The sequence below is a fragment of the Anastrepha ludens genome, chromosome 4 (assembly GCF_028408465.1).
Source record: "Anastrepha ludens isolate Willacy chromosome 4, idAnaLude1.1, whole genome shotgun sequence".
Lineage (NCBI taxonomy): Eukaryota > Metazoa > Arthropoda > Insecta > Diptera > Tephritidae > Anastrepha > Anastrepha ludens.
Genome location: NC_071500.1, coordinates 38,721,686 through 38,744,763, shown reverse-complemented (window position 1 = coordinate 38,744,763; position 23,078 = coordinate 38,721,686). Strand labels below are relative to the sequence as shown.

At 37.5% G+C, this 23,078-nt stretch overlaps 2 protein-coding genes across 4 annotated transcripts; both read left to right on the top strand.

Annotated features, from left to right (window-relative positions):
• Positions 1 to 1,287: 1,287 nt before the first annotated feature.
• Positions 1,288 to 2,997, top strand: LOC128860624 (phospholipid scramblase 2-like). The gene is made up of 4 exons (XM_054098259.1): positions 1,288 to 1,683; positions 1,783 to 2,273; positions 2,395 to 2,553; positions 2,613 to 2,997. Exons 1-4 carry the CDS (start codon positions 1,599 to 1,601, stop codon positions 2,634 to 2,636), a joined length of 759 nt encoding a protein of 252 aa, XP_053954234.1. The 5' UTR covers positions 1,288 to 1,598; the 3' UTR covers positions 2,637 to 2,997.
• A 1,686-nt stretch (positions 2,998 to 4,683) lies between these two features.
• On the top strand, positions 4,684 to 21,412 carry LOC128861730 (phospholipid scramblase 1-like). 3 transcript variants are annotated; one of them, XM_054100091.1, is made up of 5 exons: positions 4,684 to 5,017; positions 8,628 to 8,895; positions 19,698 to 20,188; positions 20,287 to 20,445; positions 20,837 to 21,402. In XM_054100091.1, the coding sequence occupies exons 1-5, from the start codon at positions 4,883 to 4,885 to the stop codon at positions 20,894 to 20,896; spliced, it is 1,113 nt and encodes a 370-aa protein (XP_053956066.1). In that variant the 5' UTR covers positions 4,684 to 4,882; the 3' UTR covers positions 20,897 to 21,402. The 3 variants fall into 3 exon arrangements, with proteins under 3 accessions (XP_053956066.1, XP_053956068.1, XP_053956067.1); XM_054100093.1 differs by lacking the exons at positions 4,684 to 5,017; positions 8,628 to 8,895 and adding an exon at positions 12,772 to 13,199 and having other exon boundaries at positions 19,711 to 20,188; positions 20,837 to 21,412; XM_054100092.1 differs by lacking the exons at positions 4,684 to 5,017; positions 8,628 to 8,895 and adding an exon at positions 13,092 to 13,199 and having other exon boundaries at positions 20,837 to 21,404.
• Positions 21,413 to 23,078: the final 1,666 nt, after the last annotated feature.

The window sequence follows — 23,078 nt, the reverse complement described above, 5'->3', positions numbered from 1 at the left end:
GAAATTCCATCGAAAAATCATCTTGAGTGATGAGGCCCATTTCCACCCCGGTGGCTTCGTCAACAAGCAAAATTGTCGGATCTGGTACTAAGAAAATCCAAGAGTTATTGTTCAAAAGCCTCTCTATCCTCAACGTGTGACTGTTTGGTGTGGTTTATGGTCCGGCGGGGTCATTGGACCTTACTTTTTCGAAAATGAAACTGGAGCAACAGTTACAGTGAATGGATTGTGCTATCGAGAGATGATAATTGATTTTTTGATCTGGACAACGTTTATTTTCATCAAGACGGCGCTACGTTCCACACAAGCAACGAAACCATTGTTCTTTTACGGGAAAAGACCTCCAATAACACCTCTTATTGGAAAACCCTTTAGTAAGTGCCTGTGCATTTTTTATGGTAAAAGTAAATGTTATGTCCTCCTCACCTACCTATGAAAGAACACTATTGCGCTATACGGCTATTGCTTGAAATCAATACTTACTTTCATTAATGAACCGAGTACATTTTGCAAACATAGCCCATTTAAAAGTTCTCCTGCTTCAATTATATTCGGCATTTAAATATTGCGATGAAAAGAAAATATATATTTCAAAACTCGCAGCAAATATGAAAATAAATAAGTAAGTCGTAAAATGGTTATGTTTATTTTTATATAAAAAATAAAAATAATTTTTTATAAAGAAATTAATTTTTTACGGAAACAAATATTAGTAAGATTTTATTACAAAAAGTACATTCTAACGAGATTTTAAACAAATTCGCAAATCGTATTCCCCAACCCTGCTTGAAACTAACAAGGTGCTTTTACCAGAGCAGCTGTTTTGTTTTGTTATTTTCTTGCTATTCGATGATTTGCAAGTCAAAGTGATCGAAATTTCTATCAGAATGTAAACAAACAAACAAAATAAAAACGCAAAAGAGATAACTTGGATATTAAAACTTCCAAAAACCAAGTAAAAAAAAAAATCAGCTGCTATACCCGCTATATCTTATTTTAATTCTCTTTACACCAGCATGAAAAAATCAAGCACAAGGTTGTATTTTCGACCACAGAAAGTAGATACACAACACTGGGTGTCCTTCAAATATGTCATTGGTTTATTTACTTAAAAATTAAAGTTAAATAATTGCTAGCTATGCATGTACCGCAAATACACAACATATCATGTCACAAAAATTTTCTATTAAAAGGTAAAGGAAATTTGGAAACTGATTGTTATAGAAATTGTATATACGCCAATTCCAATGCATTCATGTGGCATTCGTATATTTCTTATCGATTTGTTTTGTCTTTTTTCTTTTATCTATTGCCCGTTTGTTGTGGTTTCATTTTACCTTTTTTGTTTAAGGAGTGTCTGTTACACAGTTTTTATTATTTAGTTCTTTTAATTTTTGAGAAATGGCTGAAAACTTCTTTAAATAGAGATCCAATATTACACAGCGAGCCCCAAAATAATCAAAATCATATAAACAACGCTGAAGATAGCTTAACAAGCGAATGATAGATTCGTGACAATAGTCATATTCTCATAACACATTTAAAACCGAAAGTGCCTACGATTACATTCAATTTTAAGGCGATAAGGAACGTTCAGAATGCAAAAAAATCGTGACTATGAAGGTGTCCCACAAGATGCTCCACCAATTGTGAGACAGCCACGAGCCACAATGGGACTGCAAGGTAATTTAATGTTTTCGCACTTATGTATGCATATATATGTACATATGCAGATATTAAGTGTAAATGTTTATAAGATCTTTCTCATTTTCCTCTTAATAGAGACTTGGATGAGTATTCCTATCGGAATACCTAACTGTCCATCTGGCTTGGAATATCTAACGGCTGTTGACCAATTGCTTATAAAGCAACAAGTGGATTTGGTTGAAGTTTTTTTCGGCTGTGAAATGAAAAATAAATCAAAAATAAAGAACTCGGCTGGTGAAAATGTGTACTTAGCTGTCGAGGACACGCACTGTTTGACCAGAAACGTGTGCGGCTCCTGCCGTCCATTTGATATACAAGTGCTTGATAATTTTCAGAATGAAGTCTTGCATATATACAGACCACTAAGATGCGAGTCATGTTGTTTTCCGTGTTGTTTACAAAGGTTAGAGGTATCTTCGCCGCCGGGAACGGTTATTGGAAGTGTAGAGCAAGAGTGGTCACTATTACGTCCATTATATTTAATCAAGAACGCTTATGGCGAAGAAGTATTGCGTATACGTGGTCCACGCTGTACCTTCAAGTGTTGCGCTGATGTAGAGTTCAATGTAAGTGACGAAAACTAAAACTCAAACATTTATATCATACATACCTACATGTAGTACGCATAATAGTTTTAAAAAGATTTGTGATTTTGAAATATGTATACATTATTTTATCGACGTGTAGATTTTCGCGATGAATGGTGACAAAATAGGAAAAATCTCAAAACAGTGGGCTGGCATAAACAGGGAAGTATTTACAGATGCTGATTATTTTGGCGTTAAATTTCCAATCGAATTGGACGTACGCATGAAGGCAGTGATTTTAGCAGCAACTTTTCTTATTGTAATTAATCATTTACAAAAAAAAAACCCTTTTATTAATTTATTTCTTTGATTTTGTAGGACATGGTGCATTTTGAATATTAAGTAAATGTTAAAAACATTTCACCAACTTAGCCAGTACAGCAAGCATTGCTACGACTTGAAGAATTTAATTCCTCTATACTCAACACGCACATGAATAATTTTGCGCTCGATATTTTTTCACTTTTTATAATTTCATGCTAACTACGGAAATACTTACAAATCAAAATGCTCTCAAACAAGCCACCAAACCCCGCCTTTTATAACTCCGTGACTATATATTTTTTATTAATATTTACAATAACAATATCAAAAGACTAAAGTTATATTTATAATGCAAGCGTTTTTAAAATGTTTACAATAAAGCTACTTTGAATATGTACTTAAATGAGAAAATTGCAATAAATTAGTATTCTGAAGTGTACGGTTCTTCTTTATAAAAGCGAGAGCTTTCAAAGGCATTGCACAGCTGAAAAACAACATTCGGATCGAATTTTCTGAATTCAATGCGATGTCATAGCGAGTCTTTAAGTTTTAATTCTCGTATGACAGCCTGCAGACGTGATCATAGTGGACATTAAAATGATGTAATTTTCCCAACGCTCCGGCTCTGAAAGTATTCGATGCGGTTCCGACTGGCGGTAGCAAAGGAAGAGGAAAGCCTCCTATGCGTTGGAAAGATCAGCTGGAGGCAAGGCGAATTTATTACAGGTGACAGCAAACACATATAAGTAAAACCCTACATGTATTTGTTGTTGCGTTTGGTGCAAGCATCATGTCAAAATCAGCAAGCAAATGTAAACATACGAATGTAAACATACCAATACATACAAACAAAGCATATCAATTTGACGTAAGCCATACCTACGGCGAAAAATTCAGCTGGGTGAATGCTGTCACCTTATTAAATCCACCTTGGCTGGAGGACTTGGTTTCATATGGAGTTACCAACTGGCGCCGATTAGCACTAGAAAGAAACGACTGGCGCGCTTTGTTAAAATCGACCAAAATAGCTTAGTGGTTATCGCGCCATTGAAGAAGAAGAAGAATTTTTCACATTAATATAATTGTTAAGAGCGGTATTTTGAATGAAAATAGTGAAGCATGAATCTAAATTTTTAAATGTTTTTTTTTTTTTAACAGCGTTTAGAGGATACTTTTGAAATACCCTTTTATATAAATGTAATAGGGGTATTCCACTTACCGAGAAAACTCATCAAATGCTGAAATTTAGTTATACAATGCGTGTACTGTTACAAGAACGCACCTCCAAAAATATTTGTTAAATTCCATTATGCAGGGTTGCTTTTTGCCTTCGCTTAAATTTACGCACTGAAATCGGCGCTCAACTTGCACACACTGTGCAAGGCGAATTGAATACAGAAGGTGACAGTTACTTTACTTTTCGTTTTTCGACAAGTCTGACGACAGGCTTCTTTCCAATACAAATTGAACGAACGAATCAAACAAAATAAGGAGAAACTACATGTTTATGAAAATTCTAAAAACACGTAGTTGTGGGCCACTTCTTTCATTTACATTTTCAATTATGTTTTGTAACGGCCATGTAGTTTTCGAGATATTAATACTTAAAAGGTATTAAATGACGTTCGAACATCGATATTTCCTCATTTTTCAACACTTTACTCCCTTCAGTATTTTAAGTGTAGGCATTGTTATGCTGTGTTATCGTCATTTTGGAAATGTCATCAAGTAAGTTAATAAGTTGTACCCGCGCTCGTGATAGTTTGATGTATACGATGAAGAGAAAGTAGGACGCTGAGATTCTGGGTGAGTCCCTTTTGCAAAGAAGGGAAACAACTAAAATTATCAAAGACACTGTCAATGTGAGCGTCACAAAATATACCAATTGGTTATGAAACATGCAAAATGACAGCCTATTGCTTCACAGATGTTGGCAATATATGGCTTAAAATATTTTATAACATCAATTGCCAAATTCATTAAATTTTTACCATTTTAACGCAATCATAAATTTAGTATAGAGATGTCTAGTAGTAAGAAATCAGTAAGTGTAAATAAATGAAAGAGTTGTTAGGGTAAGAAATCGATAGTGACGATGATTTTTTATTATCGATAATGTCATTGATGGTTTTGCAGTTCTAACATAATGTAAAACCTGACAACTTTTGGAGTGTAGTCTTCCTTATTTCTGTTTCTAGTCCTGCGTTTTGCTTACCCCTGGAAGGAATATATATCCGAAGGAGTACACTGATTCTCTCAGAAGGCGAGGAGTACTTATCACAGAAAGCTTGTTAAAACAAAATCTTCTAAGATCTCAACCCACAATGTCGATGCCAATGAGTAATGTAAATAAGGGCGGATATGTGCCGCCAGGATTTGGAGCTGGGTATCCATCAGGAGGGACTGCACCTAATATGCCGCAAGGTGGAGCTTATGGGCCCTCAGCACCGGGTGCATATGTGAGTATGAAAATTAACTTCCTCAAAAGGGGCGTTAAAATAATCTTGCACAACGCTACAAACAACTAAAAATGTCGTCAATATGTCAAAATAATGTCTTCTTATATCAAATCAAAAATTAATTTGATTTATTACGATAATTAGTATAAATAAAGATTACTCACCGTTTCGTCAGAAAAAAGATCAAAACCTGGGCACGGTAGAGCAAAAACAGAAACAATATATTATATTCTATTTTTGCTTTTCGAATGTCAAAATCTAATTTAAACGAACTTTGACAATTTAGGGGCAAAAAAAAACTGCTTACTGCTACTGCCTGCTCAATATATGTACCTTGTTCGATAAAACATTTTTATGCTGATTTCATATAAAAGGTATCATATTTGAATTTACTTGTTCATGAACTTATTAATACTCTGGTAATTGGACTTTTCGGAGACAAGAGATAGTATATATGTATACACTTTATGGAATAAGTGGAAAAATTGATCAAAAAATTGAAAAATTGATTACAATTTATATATTTAAGTTAACGCTAATATTATATTTGCCGTGTTTTCGTAGGAAATATTGTTGAAATATATTACCTTGTTTAAAGAGAAAGTGAAGTTTGACCTCTAAGTGTACTAATCTTCGTGTATTTAGTGATTGGAAAGAGCAACAATATAAAAGTGTTTTTTGCTAATAACTTTTGAAGGGGAAACAACATTTTGTTTCTTCAGATTTGTAATGCTGGGGTTAATACTGTTGTTGTTGTTGTTAACAGCATAGGTAGCCCTGTCAGTGTAGGCATATCATCGTTCGTCTTCGTCTGGCTCATCTAAGGGTAGGCCCAGGAAACATGCTGTTTCGACAGGTTGGGTCCAAAGGGAGAGGGGGGTTAGATGAGTCGGTTTGAGGGGGCATGTGAAGAGGTGGTTAGTGTCGTGCGGGGTACCTTCACATGCCGGACATGTGTTTGGTATGTCGGGGTCGATTCTGGATATGTAGGAGTTTAACCTGCTACAGTATCCAGAATGTAGTTGTGCCAGTGTTACACGGGTCTCACGGGGAAGCTGGAGCTCTTCATCTGCGATAGGTGGTGGTTGGACTCCGATTACGGCATTCACAGGACGGGAGTTCAAGAAGGAGGTAACGGTCTCCCGGGGAATGTCGTTTATAGACTGTCTAAATACTGTCCGGTCCAGTAGGTTACGGTCAGTCTTGTCCTGGATATCGCCAGCGTAGTCAAGGAGGTGTCTCCTGACGTGCCTGGGAGGCGGCTGGGGCTCATGCAGGTGTCTGCAGGGATGAGACCTACGGTAACATCCGAGCAGGAACTGCTTGCTGAGCAATTTGTTGTGCTCCGCAGCTGGGAGCATTTGTGCCTCGTTATGAAGGTGTTTAATAGGTGACATCAGGAGGCACCCGGTCGCTGTCCGAATGGCGGTATTTTGACAGGTCTGTAGCTTAGTCCACTGCGAATCACTAGTTCCAGGCGACCAGACAGGCGCAGCATAGTTGAGAACCGGCCGGCCAATTGCCTTAAATGTCGAAAGCAACAGTTCTTTGTCTATGCCCCAAGTGCTGCCGTCCAGCGATTTGAGGACCTTGTTGCGATTTTGGACTTTAGTGGCAATTGCGGTTGTATGCGCAGAGAAGGAGAGCAAGCTGTCAAAGGTTACACCCAAAATTTTGGGGTTATTCACAGTCGGAATTGGTGTGTCGTCGACTTTTACCTTAAGGGACAGCTTGACCTCCTTTGTCCAGGTGGTGAAAAGGGTCGCCGTGGACTTAGTGGCAGCCGGTTCTACGTACCGGAATGACCCATTCCCATGGCATCCGGTTCTACGTACCGGAATGACTCGGGTTTTTCCCGACCAAGGGCTGCCGCCCCAGTATACTAGCCCTGGGGTTAATACTCGTACGCATTGATTGGTACCACGCTTGATTAATTTTTTTTTTATTCAGATTAAACATTTTTATTATTTCATTCAACACCCTCTTTATTGGGTGTTTGGCTCTACCTTTTATTTGAGGTGTGCGTCTTTATGTTGTTCCACGTCTTGATGTTGACCTAAGCTGACACCGAATGGCACATATTTTTTATGAGGAGTTTTTTCATAACAGAAATACACTTGGTGGAAAGAAAAAGAAAGGCTTATATTATATTACTACGATAATTGAAGAGTGAGCAACGTTGTTGATCATTAAGGAAGCCGATTTTTGGAAGCGAGAAACTGCTTGAATACAGAACCTTTTGTTATTGAATCATGATCTGAATTCAATAACAGACTTTTTTTTTGTTTTTTTTTGGAACATGGTTTTTAAATTATTTTTCATGTCGTTACTCATTTAAAACTGAACTTAAAACAGTTCCGTTCAGACGCATTTTTGAACCCGATTGGCTGAAACGCACCAATCCAAGTGGAAATCATTGATTTCGAAAAACAAAGAATTTTTGACTTGAGGAATTGTGGAAAAGCGCTAAGAGAAATAGTTGGTAAAATAAATAGAACACAGTACTTACTTACTTAGGTGGCCATAACAACCCGTTACCGAGTTACGGCCGACCTCATAGCTCTCTCCAGGCGCCTCTGCTGCGCGCGCGCCTTCTCCGATTCTGTACACCAAGCGAGCATAGGGTTTCTTCCACCTGGTCTTTCCATAGAACACAGTGTGTTGTTAAAAACATTTTGAGGATTGGGCGTGAAAGCTAGTTCCAGTAAAAGATCACAGGGCGTTCTTCCAAATATTCTGCAATCATAAAACGTTCTTCGCTCAGAGAAATGTCTGCCACTGTAGCTTCTTCATCTAAAGTAGTAAACAGACTGAGCTTAAATTGCCATCCCGGTACCCTACAAAATAGATAACGTTTTCAGGACAACACGCCTTTTCATATGGCAAAAGTTGCACCGCAGTTTTATCATATCCAGCCTTATATACAAGACATCGATCGAAAACTTGTGGGGAATCCTCGCATGAAGAGTTTTCGATTCTGAAAAGCCGTCTTTTGCCACTAGCGTGTGGAAAGGAATTCTTCCGGACACTTCGTTCAGAGTGTTCCTTGTGAATTACTGGCCATGATCGAATATAAGACTGGGTGTAATAAGTAAAAATTATCTTGGTTTTATAATTATTCTTAAATTGAAACTTTTCCGATGTTCAGCACTAATTTGAATAGATAAGTGAAGGTGAATACGTAAATAAAAATAATGGAGTTTTCTATTATTATTATTTTTTATTAATAATTATTGAAAATATTAAAGGAGAAAATAAAGCAATAGTGCAAGCAAAATTTGTATGATGCCGATTCAAAAGGCTTTGCGTGCAACAATGGTCGATTTTTTACACTGCATTTTTTCCAAAGCTGCTAGAATTTCATATCGAAGCTCTTAATGTTCATCAAATCAAAAACTAATCTTAAAACCCCGACTATTTTTTACTCACTAACTATAAATCCATATATGTATATACATGCGATCGTTTTTATCTTTATTGCGTCTCACGAAGTCGCTGAATTTCAATGTACTCCACAAGTTGCAATATGAAAAAATAAACTTTGTTATTATATAATTTTATATTTCCTTTATTTAGACGTAATTTTTATCAATTATTTTCATTTGATTAGGGTTTTACTCCTGGCCCACCACAGGGCGGCGGCTATGCGCCCGTACCACAAATGCCTGCCTACGGTGAAGTTCCTCCAAATATTGGTGGTCCACAGCCTCCATATGGAGGTATGGCTCAACCACAGCCACTGTACAATGGTGGCGGTGGCTTTCAACCTTCGCCTGGATTTGGCCCACAAGGTCCAGTAGTTACGCAACCGGGAATGCCGCCGCCAGGACAACCTGGACAACCAATGATGCAACCACCACAAGCAATGGGACCGGCAGGTGAGTAATATATAATATATGCACTCTTACATGTACAAATGTAATACATTTTATGTATATTCAAGTTCTGAGAAGTGTCAACTAAGGCATTCTCAGAGATGGTCTTAGTACGTGCCACAATATTGGTTACCAAGTAATATATGCAGCCCTCAAAGCATCAGATTGAATTTGATTTTTACAAAATTTGGTTCGACTTCACATTATCAAGATAAAGATTCACTAAACAAACCAAATATATTACGCTATAACTGCTTCACCAGTTCCGTAAAATTTCATAGCAGGCTTTTGAAAATCAGTTCACTATATATTTAGCAAAACTGTTGGGATGATTGATACACTTCCTTTCAATGTTTAGAAACTAACAATGATTATCTATATGTGCCAAACTTATAATTTGACACTGTTTTATAGGAAAACTTAGTGCAATTCGCATGACATACAGACAAATTAACGGAAATACATTAAATGCATGCATGGATTTAATGTAGCGGATTAAGACTCAGCGGCTCCGCTGTCTAGATCATGTCGTACAAACGACGGCAAAACAAATTTCAGACTGATTGATTGGTTTGATTAGTTAGGATTTGGGAGCTATTCGAGTAAGACATGCTTCGTGATTTTCGCTAAGATGGAAAAAGAGCGGTAATTCGATTTTTGTTTTTGGATGGGAAAAAATGCGAGGAGATAAAAGCAAAGTTGGATGATGTCTATGGGGACACTTCATCATCTACTATGTCCACCGAATTTAAACGTGGGCGAACAACCGTTTTTGAGCGTGAGGAGCGACCTGGACACCTGACAGACGAGTTTACCGAGGAAATCATTCAAAAAGTCCACGACATGATTCTCGCTCATCGACGAAAGAAAGTGCGCGAAATAACAGAGGCTATAGGTGTATCGGCCGGACCGGCAATTAATATTTTGGCCAACAAGCGAATGGGGCTGTTAACTTCGAAGCAGTGTTTGGAGCAATTTAAGCGAGACGCGAAGAAATTTTGGGGTCGAGTTGTTACCGTTGATGAAATCTGGATTCATCATTACACACCAGAAACTAATCAACAGTTAAAACAATGGATTTCTCCGGCGAATCTGCTCCAAAGAAGGCGAAGACAGGCTCATTGGCCGGAAGGATCATAGGATGTGAACGAAAGATTTTTTGGGATGCGAACGGCGTCATCCTCATGGATTTTTTAGAAAAAGGAAGGAGGATCATTGGACAATATGCAATGAGTTATTGGACCGCTTTCACAAAAAATTGAAGGAGACACTGCTGCATTCGGCAACAAACAAGGTGGTGTTTCACCTTAATAACGCACCAGCTCATTCATCCGGAGTTGTCGCCGCCAAACTGCATGAATTGCTGCCGCATCCCCCGTATTCACCCGATGTGGCTCCCTGCGACTTTTTCTTATTCCCTGACATGAGGGGAAAAAATTTAGTTCAAACGAGGAAGTCTTCACCGAGACAGAGGCGTATTTTGTAGAGTTCGACAAATCCTATTATTGGAGAAGTTAAAAAAATGGCCGTTGCGTTGGGAGAAGTGTATCTTTCTAAAAGGGAACTATGTTGAAAAAAATAAAAATAAAAAAGAAAGGGTTCCTTCATTTCTAGCATGGGTACTATTTGAATCCCCTTTGTATATATTTTAATGACCACATGAATATTTTCTTTTTGTTCCTATTGTCACTAGTTTAAGTTTTAAAAAATCCTTGAATTATTGTTTATATTTGTTATATTAATCTCTGAAATAAAAATCACATACAATGAATATCTGTTATTATTAATTTGAAAAACTTGTATGTGTATGTGGTATATCTCTATGTATGCACGTATGGACGTACAAGTTCATACAACTTATACAGCCCGCGTCAAAAGATAGCACCAGTTTTGACTATTTTTCCTTTTCCTCTAATCTTGTTTGTTTATTATTTTTTATAAAAGTATAGCTTTTAAAAATATTATATACATATATATATATATATAATTGGCGCGTACACCCTTTTTGGGTGTTTGGCCGAGCTCCTCCTCCTATTTGTGGTGTGCGCCTTGATGTTGTTCCACAAATGGAGGGACCTACAGTTTAAAGCCGACTCCGAAAGGCAGATATTTTTGTGAGGAGCTTTTTCATGGCAGAAATACACCCGGAGGTTTGCCATTGCCTGCCGAGGGGCGACCGCTATTAGAAACATGTTTTTCTTAATTTTGATGTTTTCGAGATTCGAACCGACGTTCTCTCTGTGAATTCCGAATGGTAGTCGCGCAACAACCCATTCGGCTACGGCGGCCGCCTAAAAAATATTATAGCATTATCTAAACAAACCATATAAATCCAAGGTTCAATTTTAATAAAAAAATAGAAAAATTCCACAAACTTTCGGAATTGGGAGGCCACGATTTTTAATTCTAGACAAATTTTCGGTATGCAGTTGTGTGGATTATTGAATTTTAATATAATATAGTATAATTGCTAAAAAGTCACGTTGACTTCTTATACTTTTTTTTCGTTCTCTATATATGATACAAAAATTCATATTTACACTTCGGAATTACCAATTGTTCGTTACGTGTATTATCGATGACAAAAACTATTAAAAGTGAGTTTCCACAAAAATGGCTCCGGCGACTATTTTTGTTTTGGTCTTAAAATAGTCTAGGGGCCCATATTGAAAAATCGGAAAAAATGTTGGTTGCAAGGACTTTTTATTTAAATCCATTTCAGATGCACTGTGATATAGTTTTTGTTTGGCGTGATAACCGCTTAGGCGAGTTTGGCCGAGTTTAACAAAGCGCGCTTGTCGTTTCTTTCTCGTGCTAACCGGTGCCACTTGGAAACACCAAGTGAAGCCACGTTCTTCTCCACCTGATCTTTCCAACACAGAGGAGACCTTCCTCTTCCTCTGCTACCACCAGCTGATTCCGCATCGAATACATTCAGAGCCGGATAATTTCACCAACGTGCAATGGTTCTAAAATCTTCTGCATAACCTTTTTCTCAAACACTCCAAGGAACGCCTTATCGGATGCTGTCATAGTCCAAGACAATGAGTTATACTTTTATAAAAAATCATAAAAATCCAAAAAAAGTCTAACTGGTAAAAATGTAGATGAGCTATCGTTTTGTCACGGAGTGTACGTAGCTTACTGAAGGTTTAATTCCAGTATATGCACGTGTACATATGTACGTATATGTAATTGCATCTTTGCTGATCATTGAAGTAATTATTATTTTAAAAGAATTCACTTGTTCCTTCTGCGATAAGACTTACCGACAAATGTGCGATAGTCGCGTCTGTCATATATATGCGTATTACGTCCAACATAGTCAATGACCTGGTATTTGTGTATGCTAAATGGAATGCAAATCGATCGAGAGTTGGTCTGTTGTGGGCTAATTTCAGTATATAATTTTGAGAACTCGAGTTCAACGACGCAGAGTATTGATCTACTTTGCTTCGAAAAGATTCGAAAAATGCGAAGGAGAATCTGAGCATTTGGCATTCCCCTATTCATGTATCATACATACATAGATACTTAAATATACCTACATTTACATATATGCAACAATTGCCAATGTTTGTTTGCTAAAATTAGTATTAGCGTATTGTAGTTACAAATGGCTGTTTAGTTAGATTCTCACATTTCACCGCACTCCCTTCCTACGCATGCATATGCACATTCATACACTACAAAACCGAATACATTATAATACAATAAACCTACCTATCTACATGATTACGTTTCGAAAATTCTATGGTACCTTCACATCTTATCACTAAGTTCTTTAATTGAACAAATTAAATGATAAACGCGCGCAGCGAATGTGATGGTTTTACGTCCTCGTCGGTTTGAAATTCATCCACATACATTTAGTCTTGCAACAACGGTCCAGCTGGACAATACTTTGTGTTTACACATTTCGTTTAAAATTTGTGTTACTTATATAGAGTAAAATTACAGATCTAACGCCTTTCAAGCAGAATGTGCGAATCTCGATCGGGTAAAAATTTGTATGCTTCAACAGTTGAGTTGCACGGATCAGCGGCAGCAGCTCCAAAGAAAACTCATAACGAAAGTAGTGCCAATAACAACGGTATTGGTGGTGTGGGTGCAAATGTGTTGCGCATAATTTGGCATAGTTTGTATGAAAAATACGAATATCTGCGCAGACGTAGCGGTAGTTTAAAACTTGTGGTCGTGCGCGAAACGAATAAGCCTTTGGCAAAAAAATTTCGACGTTCGCTGTGTTTAAATAAATCGGCAAAAAAGAAAGGATATGCGTTTTTCCTAAGTGATGAGGATAAAAGGTGAGAAAGTGTGTAAGAAATGTCAAAAATAAATGCGCTTTGTGCATTTAAGAGCCAAAGTCGTAATGTGATTAAGATGAATGATAACAAAGCTTATTTACTAGTAGCAAAGTATTTATGTAAATGTATTTATGGACTTTGGTTAACAAAATTTACAGAACTTCAACAATTTTTACCTTCATTTAAATACGTTTTTTGCGCTTAAAAGTAGTTTACTATATAAATTTTCGTTGCTTTGTTAAGAATCCACGTACTGGGTTTTCATTTAAATGTCTGTAAGTATGCAGCACACACGAGACCGCCAACGGATCTTGATTTATTTTATTTTTATTTTTTTTTTCATTTTGGGACTTATTTTCGTTAATCGGATTTTACGTGCATTGAAAAGTATATGCCCTTAATAGAGTGCTTAGTGCCAATTTATCATACACACGGAGACATCTGGAAGGGAGGCACTGAAAATTTGATGTTTAATTCGTGGTCACACGGGCAAAATTGTTTTCGGCAACATTCGTTGCTTTTGACGCTTACTTCTTTTGCATCTTCTGGTTCGGATATATTCTGTAATCCGCGAAAATATAAAGCGTTTGTCAATAGTTTCTTAAAATTTCATGAAGAAAGCAAACTGAGTTGGTTAAATAATAAACATTTTTTTATTTACATACATATATTTTTGTACTTGAATAAAAAAAATTAAATTAAAAATACTTTATATATAATAACTTAACTTAAATTAATTTTCAATTTGAGTATCTAGAAATGAAAACTTGAAAAAAATTTGAAAAAAAAATTTGAATTCAATATAAAAATATCCCATAAGTTTTTTAAATTATACTTATTTTACTAGCAAAAATAATCCTGCATTTCTCAAACAGCGGTCTGATGTGTGCCATCGTTGATTTCTTCCGTTTGATTGAAAACCAACACAGAACTCAGAACTTTTACCCACAAATGAAGTAACTGTCAAAAATTGTTTTGCAATCAACTTTAAGTTTGACAATACGAATAAGAAGCACAATGTGTGTCGCCTATACGGGAGACAAAACCCCTCTCTCTTTTCCGTTCATCCTTTTCCCACGAACAAAATGTTTCGCTGTGAAAATGGGCGCTTATATTCAAAGTAGTAAAACAACCCGATACAAGTAAAACAACAATAATGGATATTTATTGACTGTCGATGGCTTGAGAGGGTTTTTTGTGATCGCGGTGGAGTGACCATTTGCAAAAACTTGTTATTGTAGCAGCAGTGTAAGAAGCAAGTTTTGTCAAGTGTTCTAAGATCTTACTGATTACAGCTATTTGAAATGCATGTGATATATATTTATATATATATACATATTCATATACAGGGTGCGCCATCTTTTATGTCGGTATGAAAACATTGTATTTTTTTGAAAAAAAACTGATTTGTATGAGTGAGGTATTTTTATTTGGTTTGGTTATTTACAATTTATTAGAACTATTTTTTGAAAACAATATCAATCAAGTGGCCACCTTTATTAACAATCACCTTGTCAAGCATTTCGGGTTTTATAGCGTCGTTTTCGGAACGAATTTTTGCCTTAAGCTGGTCAATAGTCTGCGGCTTGTTGGCGTAAACCTTACTTTTCAGATAACCCCACAAAAAGACGTCCGGGGCCGTTAAGGGAGGTGATCTGGAGGGCCAGTCGATGTCGCCTCTTTTTGACACTAGACGTCCCGGGAATTTTCGTTGCAGAAATTCAATTGTTGCATCCGCAGTGTGTGTGTGTGCACCACCTTGTTGAAACCAGTAACCGTCTAAACCTTTCTCACGCATTTGCGGGCCGACATAATGAACCAACATCCATCGACCGTTTCGTTGTATCGGTAAAAATATGGCCCAACGATGGTTTTGGCGCAAATGTCGGCCCAAACAGTTGCTTTCCGGTCATGCAAAGGCGTTTCATGGATCTCGTGTGGATTCTCAATTCCCCAAATGCGGCAACTTTGTTTATTCACGCTGCCAGAGAGGTTAAAATGTGCCAGTCAGTCATTAAAATTTGCTTCCAAAAATTGGGTTCAGTGTCAACCATTCGAACGACTGTTTGGCCCTATTCCAAGCGACGTGCACAGTCTGTCGGCAATATTCTTTGTGTCAATTGCATTTTATACGGAGACAAATTTAAGTCATCCCACAATGCGCCGCATTGCGGTTTCACTGACGCCAAAATGCTGAGTTCAACGACGATACGACGCTGTTGGCTCCTGGGCAACGCTCTCCCTCACTGCTTCAACAAGTTCATGAGAACGTCTTGGTCGTTGATAAACGGCATGTTGACGATCTCCTACTGTCCCGTGCTCAAAAAAATTCGACGCCAAACGACGAATAGCGTTGTCAGACGGTGCCTGTTTGCCGCGATACTTTTTGCGAAATGCGCGTTGAGTTAGAACAATGGAACGACTATTTTCGATGCATAGTCGATCGGTTGGTAAATAACAAAGTTTTTCAGCGCTTACATATCGACATAAAAGATGGCGCACCCTGTACATATTTATATGTCTTGCAGTTATATGATTACAAGCGATAGCTAAACAAATTTATCTATGAAACACTTGCGATAAGATGTTTGTTTATAAATTACTAGAAAGAACAAAGAAATTTTTTATTGTAGAAATGCACTTGTAAAGATATGTATAACACATTAAAGTAACGTACGCCTGCACGATTGGTTTTTGTTGTTGTAGGGGTTTACAAAACCCTACCCAAGTGCCAAGTATGATAGATTAGCAGGTTTGACCTTTAGCTATGGTAAAAAACGAAATAGAGCGAGTAACTTTGGTTGTCACGTCACTGGGGTTTCGGCAGAAGAACTCGGCTCGCTCATTTCACACGTATTCGCATACTCGTCCAATCAGTCGTTGTTCAGCGAAGGCTATGTTGGTTTTTTTTTGCGTATAACCAAAACAATCTCAGTTTATTTGTAAACCCGCTGTTATGACCCCAGTTACGTTAGCCAATCAGCTTATTCTTTCAAGTTCGCTGAGAGCTGGTTAACGGTCTGATATTGACCGCACCTTCTGAGTTTTTTTCACCATGCCTAATGCTGTGAAATCATCAGTGGCTGATGTTGTTGTTGTTGTTTTTGTTGCTGCAGCATAAACATTCCCCATACAATTACGGGGAATACGGCTGGAGTGACAGTTCTTGAAGTCATTGGCCGATGCCGTCGATGTCATCTAACGGTAGGCCTAGGAAACAGGAAACGGAAAGGGGTGTTACATGAGCAAGTTCAAGGGTGCATGTGAAGAGGTGGTTAGTGTAGTGCAGATGAACTTCACATGTCAGTCACATGTTGCGTATGTATTGGGCAATTCTGGATAAGTGAGAGCTTAGTCTGCGCAATATCCGGGACGTTATTCTGCCAGTTAACTCGGGTCTCACGAGCTAGCAGAAGCCCTTCATCTGCGATGGGTGTCAGTTGAACTCTGATTATGTTATCCACAAAGATGGCAAGTGCCATTCGGTGAATGTTGTTGATATTCTGTTTGTATACTATGAGTTCAAGTAGTTTTTTTGTGTGTGGAGATTCCTTCTAACGTGTCTTTGAGGTGGCTCAGCCGTTTGCACTTGCCGTCTGGGGCGTTTCCTACGATAGCACCCCATCAGGAATTGCTTGCTGATCATAGTGTTACGATCCATAACATGCCTCGCTGTGTAGATGTTGAACCGGCGGCATCAATAGCATCCCACCGCCGTTCTGCGGGCAGTAATTTGGTATGTCTTAAGCTTCATCCTGTGTAAAACCGGTCGACCGATTGCCTTGGCATCAACGTTTGTCCCAAGTACTACTGGCTAGCGGTCATCAATCAATGGTGAGCTCCGAGAAACCGTGCAGGTTTCATTTTGTATGCTTAGGAAAGGCACCGACTTGTTTCGTGATGTAGAAGACGTGGATGCTGAGGGCATCTATAACGAGAACATTGACAGTGTGGTCCATTCACTATCACCTCCACTCGTTGCACTTATTACATCTAACTGAAGTTGAGTTTGGTTGGAGCGTTTTTTGATAAACACAGTAAAATTATATTTCAAATTTCCTAATCGAAAGTGTTTGGACCAACCTAATCGCATAGAGATGCTCCAGTGACGAAAGAGGAGGAGTGAGATTCATTGCATGGGACCGGTTTAGTTTATTGGGGCGATAGCCCTTGGTCGGACAAAATCCCAGTTTTGATTGGTAATAAGTTGGCTTATTGTTTTTGTGATAGCTTATCAAATTCTGCCTAGGTCGATTTGCCCATCGGTAGTCGTAATCGATGCCATTCAATCCAACGACAGCTGGTTCTACGTACCTGTTTTCCCGACTAAATGCCAAAATTTCAGCTATTTAACTCTTGGAGTAGCTCATCACTCGACATTACACTAGCATTATCTAATTCATTCCCGTTACTTAATAGAAAATTTGGCAGATCTTTTCAAAATGGATGCATTCTTGTACACGATTTCCGGATGGGCATATACATTCCGTACATACATACATACATTTATTCACATTAAAATCAGATAAGTGTGCTTAAAGTTGATGCCGTTCAAATGCAAGTGTGCATGTGTGTTTGTGTCTTGATATATTTGGACAAGTGGCGAGCAACTAACCATTGTTGACTTTGAAATCTATTCAATCTCTAATATTCACGCCCAAGTTCAGTTGCTCAATTGTTGTCGCTTAATTGACTAGTAGTTTTAGTTCAAATGGCGAAACGGGTTTTTTGTTTGTCTACCATACATACCTACCATGTACATATGTATGTACTACCTCACTTAGAAAAATGTAGAGGAATGACTATTCAAAAACTAGTGTCATAATTATTTTATATGTTATCAACGTATTAGATTAAACCTTTTTTATATCAACTACTTCAGATAAGAAATCTTATAAGATTACAAAAAGCTTTCCAAAGAAAACCGATCTTATTACAAAAGATATTTCCAAAGAGATATAGCCAGAAAAAGATATTTGTAACAAAACATGCATGCTTTCTTGATCAAAAAGTTCCCGGAATATATTCAGAAAACTCAACGCACTTATGCCAGTCCTTAATCCATCTCTCAAATCATTGCTAGACTTATTTTCGGTATAGCTATCAGAGCCGTCTTCTATTTTTCCATTACTTAAATATTATTCGTTTCGTTCTTGGTCAAAAATTCACGGTTTATGATGGCAATGAGCGACGGTGCGTCAACATGGTACAAAATCCATGTGTTGTTTTCCCGCAAATCCTATCTTTTTTGGTAAACGTCTCATAACGCCCAAATAATAGTCCTTACTGACTGCCTGACCTGGCAAAAATTCGTGGAGTTCAATACCGTTGTAATCCATAAAAACCGTGAGCATCGCCTTCTTTTTTTTGCTGAAAACGACGTGGTACATTCGGACCTCTTCACTCACTCGCCTGATGTCTGGATTGCGTGTTGTACTCATAAATCCACGCCTCGTCTCCAGTAATGATGCGTTTGATAAATATTGGGATGGATGGATCTTGGCAATCATGTCTTTGGCGATATCAACGCGGCCCCTTTTTTGCATGAAATTCAGGTCCCTTGGGACCAATTTTGCATCTATAAGCAATGTTCGTGTCCTCTGCCAGCTCTTTTACTCTATTGATGTTTTCATCAGTTTTCGATGTCCACGGCCTGCCACTACGTTCGTCATCCTCGATGGGCTCACGATCTCTTCTGAGGCATTCATGCCGCTCATAAATGGCTGTTTTCTTTAAATTATCATTACTTGAACATCGCACCTGAACAACGGGTCGTTAGTTCTGCCTTTTCCAAATTGGATAAAGAAGCAAAGCGAATGGGTCTGGTGGTGAACGAGGACTAAACGAAGCACCTCTTGTCATTAAACAAAAAGTCGGCGCACTCGCGTATCGGCTCTCATCATGGCCGTCCGAGTGAAAGATTAAGAAGTCCTAACGTATGGCGTTGAACCTTGGACGATGAGGCGTCCCTTGGCGTGTTTGAGAAAATGATTCTGCGGAGGATTTTTGGACCTGTGCTCGTTGGTAACGGCGAGTATGGCAAGCGATGGAACAATGAGCTGCATGAGCTTTACGACGACATAGACATAGCGCAGCGAATAAAGTTCCAGCGGCTTCGTTGACTGGGTCATGTCGTGCAAATGAAAACAAACGCTCCGTTCTCGCGTAAACCATTAATGCGCCAATCAAGAAGAAGAACATATGTTCATATATAAGTATACATACATATGTTCCCTCGACAGACCGTTCTAAGCTTGCGAAACGCTTCGGAGTTATATCCGACCAAGGGATGTCACTCCAGCAGCATTCCCCAAACCTTTGCGGGGAATGTTTATGCTGCTACGACAACAACAACAACATACGAACCATATATTTAAAATATGTGAAAATACGAATCTAAACTATTTCTCTTCAGTCCTTTAGTTGTAGTAAATTGATGAAAATCCACAAATATATGGCAGATATTAATGAGTGATGTAATTTTTGTTACATTTTTAGGCGATTGGATGAGTATGCCAGCCGGCATACCGAATTGTCCGCGCGGCTTGGAATACCTTACGATGGTCGACCAGCTTTTGGTTAAACAAAAAGTCGAATTACTCGAAGCTTTCACCGGTTTCGAGACCAATAATAAATTCTCAATAAAAAATGCGCTCGGTCAAAAAGTCTATTTCGCTGTAGAAGAAAACGATTGTTGTACGCGTAATATATGTGGTCCATCTCGTCCATTTGATATGAAAGTATTCGATAATTACCGTAATGAAGTCATCCATATGAACCGACCATTAGCCTGTTCGGCGTGTTGCTTCCCATGCTGCCTACAAACAATGGAGGTATCTTCACCACCTGGCTGTGTAGTTGGCACCATCGAACAAGAATGGTCCATATGTTCGCCCTCATTTCGTATAAAAAATCATATTGGTGACACAGTGCTACGCATCGAGGGACCCTTCTGTACCTTTACAATGTGTGGCGATGTACAATTCAATGTAAGCGGATGGAAAAATTTGTTAAGATTGATATCAATGCATGAATTAGTATTTAATATTGAATTGATTATTATTGATTATGTTTCTAATTGTTTTAGATTGTTTCCTTAACTGGGGAGTCTGTGGGAAAGATCTCAAAACAATGGTCTGGTTTAGCACGAGAATTATTTACTGATGCTGATTTCTTTGGTATTACCTTTCCGCTGGATTTGGATGTGCGCATAAAAGCTGTGCTATTGGGCGCTACTTTCCTTATTGTAAGTACTCGATTAATATTATAAAGATTTCACAGTCTCATTTGAGCAAGAGTATTTTTCATAATTGTGTTATATTGTATATAGAGCTATAGCGTTAAGTTTTATCGTTTAAAACTGTTAACACGTTTACGCCGAAGAATTTAAGGATTGAGGTAAACATTGAATCAGTAAACAGTGATTGTGCAGTAGTTGGCTAGCATATTTGTTTACATACATACTTACGCATGCATATGCATATAAATTGAGTAATGAAATTCTAGAGTGTAAAGCTAAAATCGTATGAGGTATATTTTTATTTTCGTTGTATATGTAGATATAAGGCGTTTTTTAAATATTTTCTTATTCTGCAATTAATGTTAATAATAAAAATTATAATTTTCTCTGTTTTTAGGACGCCATGTTCTTTGAAAAACAAGCAAATCGAGAAACTGATCGACCAGGCATGTTTTAATGAGATTCACATACAACACCGGTAAAATTAATTTGTATATAAAAATATAGTGAAATGTTTAAAAATATAGCAACGCATACATACTTCGAAATTAAATACTTAGGTTTAATACTAAAACTTTTTTCAAAAAAAAAAAGATAAACCATTTTGGATAAATTCGAATAACTAACTAGTCCACTTGAAACCAAAGTAAAAATACGGCTTAAAAATATATGTTTTTATGAAATATTATATTTGCTATTTAAAGTGTAAATTACGTGTGTAGTTACGCATTTTGTATGTATTTTTGCACTAAGCCTATGTGTATATATGTACATATGTATGTATTCAATAGCTTTAAAAGTATTGCTGAGAAATTCGCTCTTTGTATGAATTTTTTTTTACTGTTTTTATTATAATCTTTGTAAATGCAAATTTGTTGGAGCTAATAAAATTGAATACTCATGGCCTTATAGCCCCTACAAATATAAATGTCTGTATGAATTTTATAATAACATTTACTTCATTCATTCGTTTCATTTATTGGCAAATAAAAAAAATATTTATAATTAAAAAAAAGAATTGAATTAATTAAGTGGATTACGATAAAAAGGTTTCTTTGACAACTTTTGCGTACGCGAATCTATAAATGTTGCACAATATTTAAAATCGAAATAGAAATTATAATGCGGTGTTAAATAAGAAAAGACTATTCAACAGAAAAATATGTGTTATTATTGTAATAACATAAAACATTCCAATAAACTTTTCGGTAATGCCATCCGCAATCCGGATGTAAGCAATTTCGATTTACAGAGTTAATGTGTGAGCAAATACTAAAAGAGGTACTAATATGAAGGTTCACACCGTTCACTCGTTTACGTCTTTTTGATATTATGTCGACATACCCAATATATAATAAGACCAGCATCTGAAGGCACACCGGAAGACACTAACCACCTATGCACATGCACTAGCAAACCTACTCACCTAACACTGCTCTCCTCCGAATCCAACCGGTTGAAACAGCACGTTTTCGGGGTATACCGTTAGATGAAGGCAGCCGATGACTAAACCGCACTGATTGGATTTAGTAAGCTGTTAAAACAACAACAACGTTTTAAGTCGTTCCCACGACAGTCGGTTCTACGTTACCGGAACGACTCGAATTTATGTATATCGTACATGCATGCGTTAGGTTTATGGTGCTTCAACAACATATGGGCATATTTGTTTGCAAAATGAAGCCGTTTTTTGATATATACTAAATATGATATATATAGACTGACTGTTTTGTTGAAATGAGCAGACGCATATTCTGGAAAAGGGATACTATTTTGCTGTACTTATGGCCATTAATAATGAAATTCTTAGCATAGGTATTATATAATCAGCTAAACCCGATTTTTTAAACATAGGCTCGCGAACACATATACCCGAATGGATTGGTGCGTGACTACCATTCGGAATTGAGAGAGAACGTAGGTTCGAATCTCAGTGCAAGATCAAAAATGAAGAAACAGTTTTTTCTAATAGCGGTCGCTCTGCGGCAGGCAATGGCAAACCCCCGAGTATATTTTTGCCATGAAAAAACTCCTTATAAAAAATATATGCCGTTCGGAGTCGGCTTGAAACTGTAGGTTTGTATATATATAAATATAATATATGTAAAGGGTGACAGTTCAATATATTGTTTATAAGCCACCAGAAGCATTTGCGTTTCAGTTTTGTTGAATTATTTTTTCTTTGATGGAATTCAAACGTAATAGTGTGATTGCGTTATATAATATTTGGCTGGAAAATCACAACCAGCCATTGTTCGTGAGCTCAGTCTCCTCAAAGTGAATAAAATGTTTGTGTATCGCACTATAAAACGTTACAATGATACTGGTAGCATTGCAAAACGCCCATGGAGGTGGACCAAAAAAACCGCAACAACGCCAGAAATTGTTCGGAAAGTGAAGAAAAATGGCCAAAAAACTGAAAATATCGCAAGACAGCATTCGACGCATATTGAAAAATGAGCTCAAGGTCAAGGCTTACAAGTTCCAAAAAGCACACGATATTTCACCCCAGCAAAAAAAAGTTGAGCAAAGAAGTTGTTGCGCTTGCGCTTGCACGAACGTGGGGAATTTCCTAACATTGTGTTTTCTGATGAAAAAAAATTCCCAATTGAGCAGTTCATAAAGACTCAAAACGATCG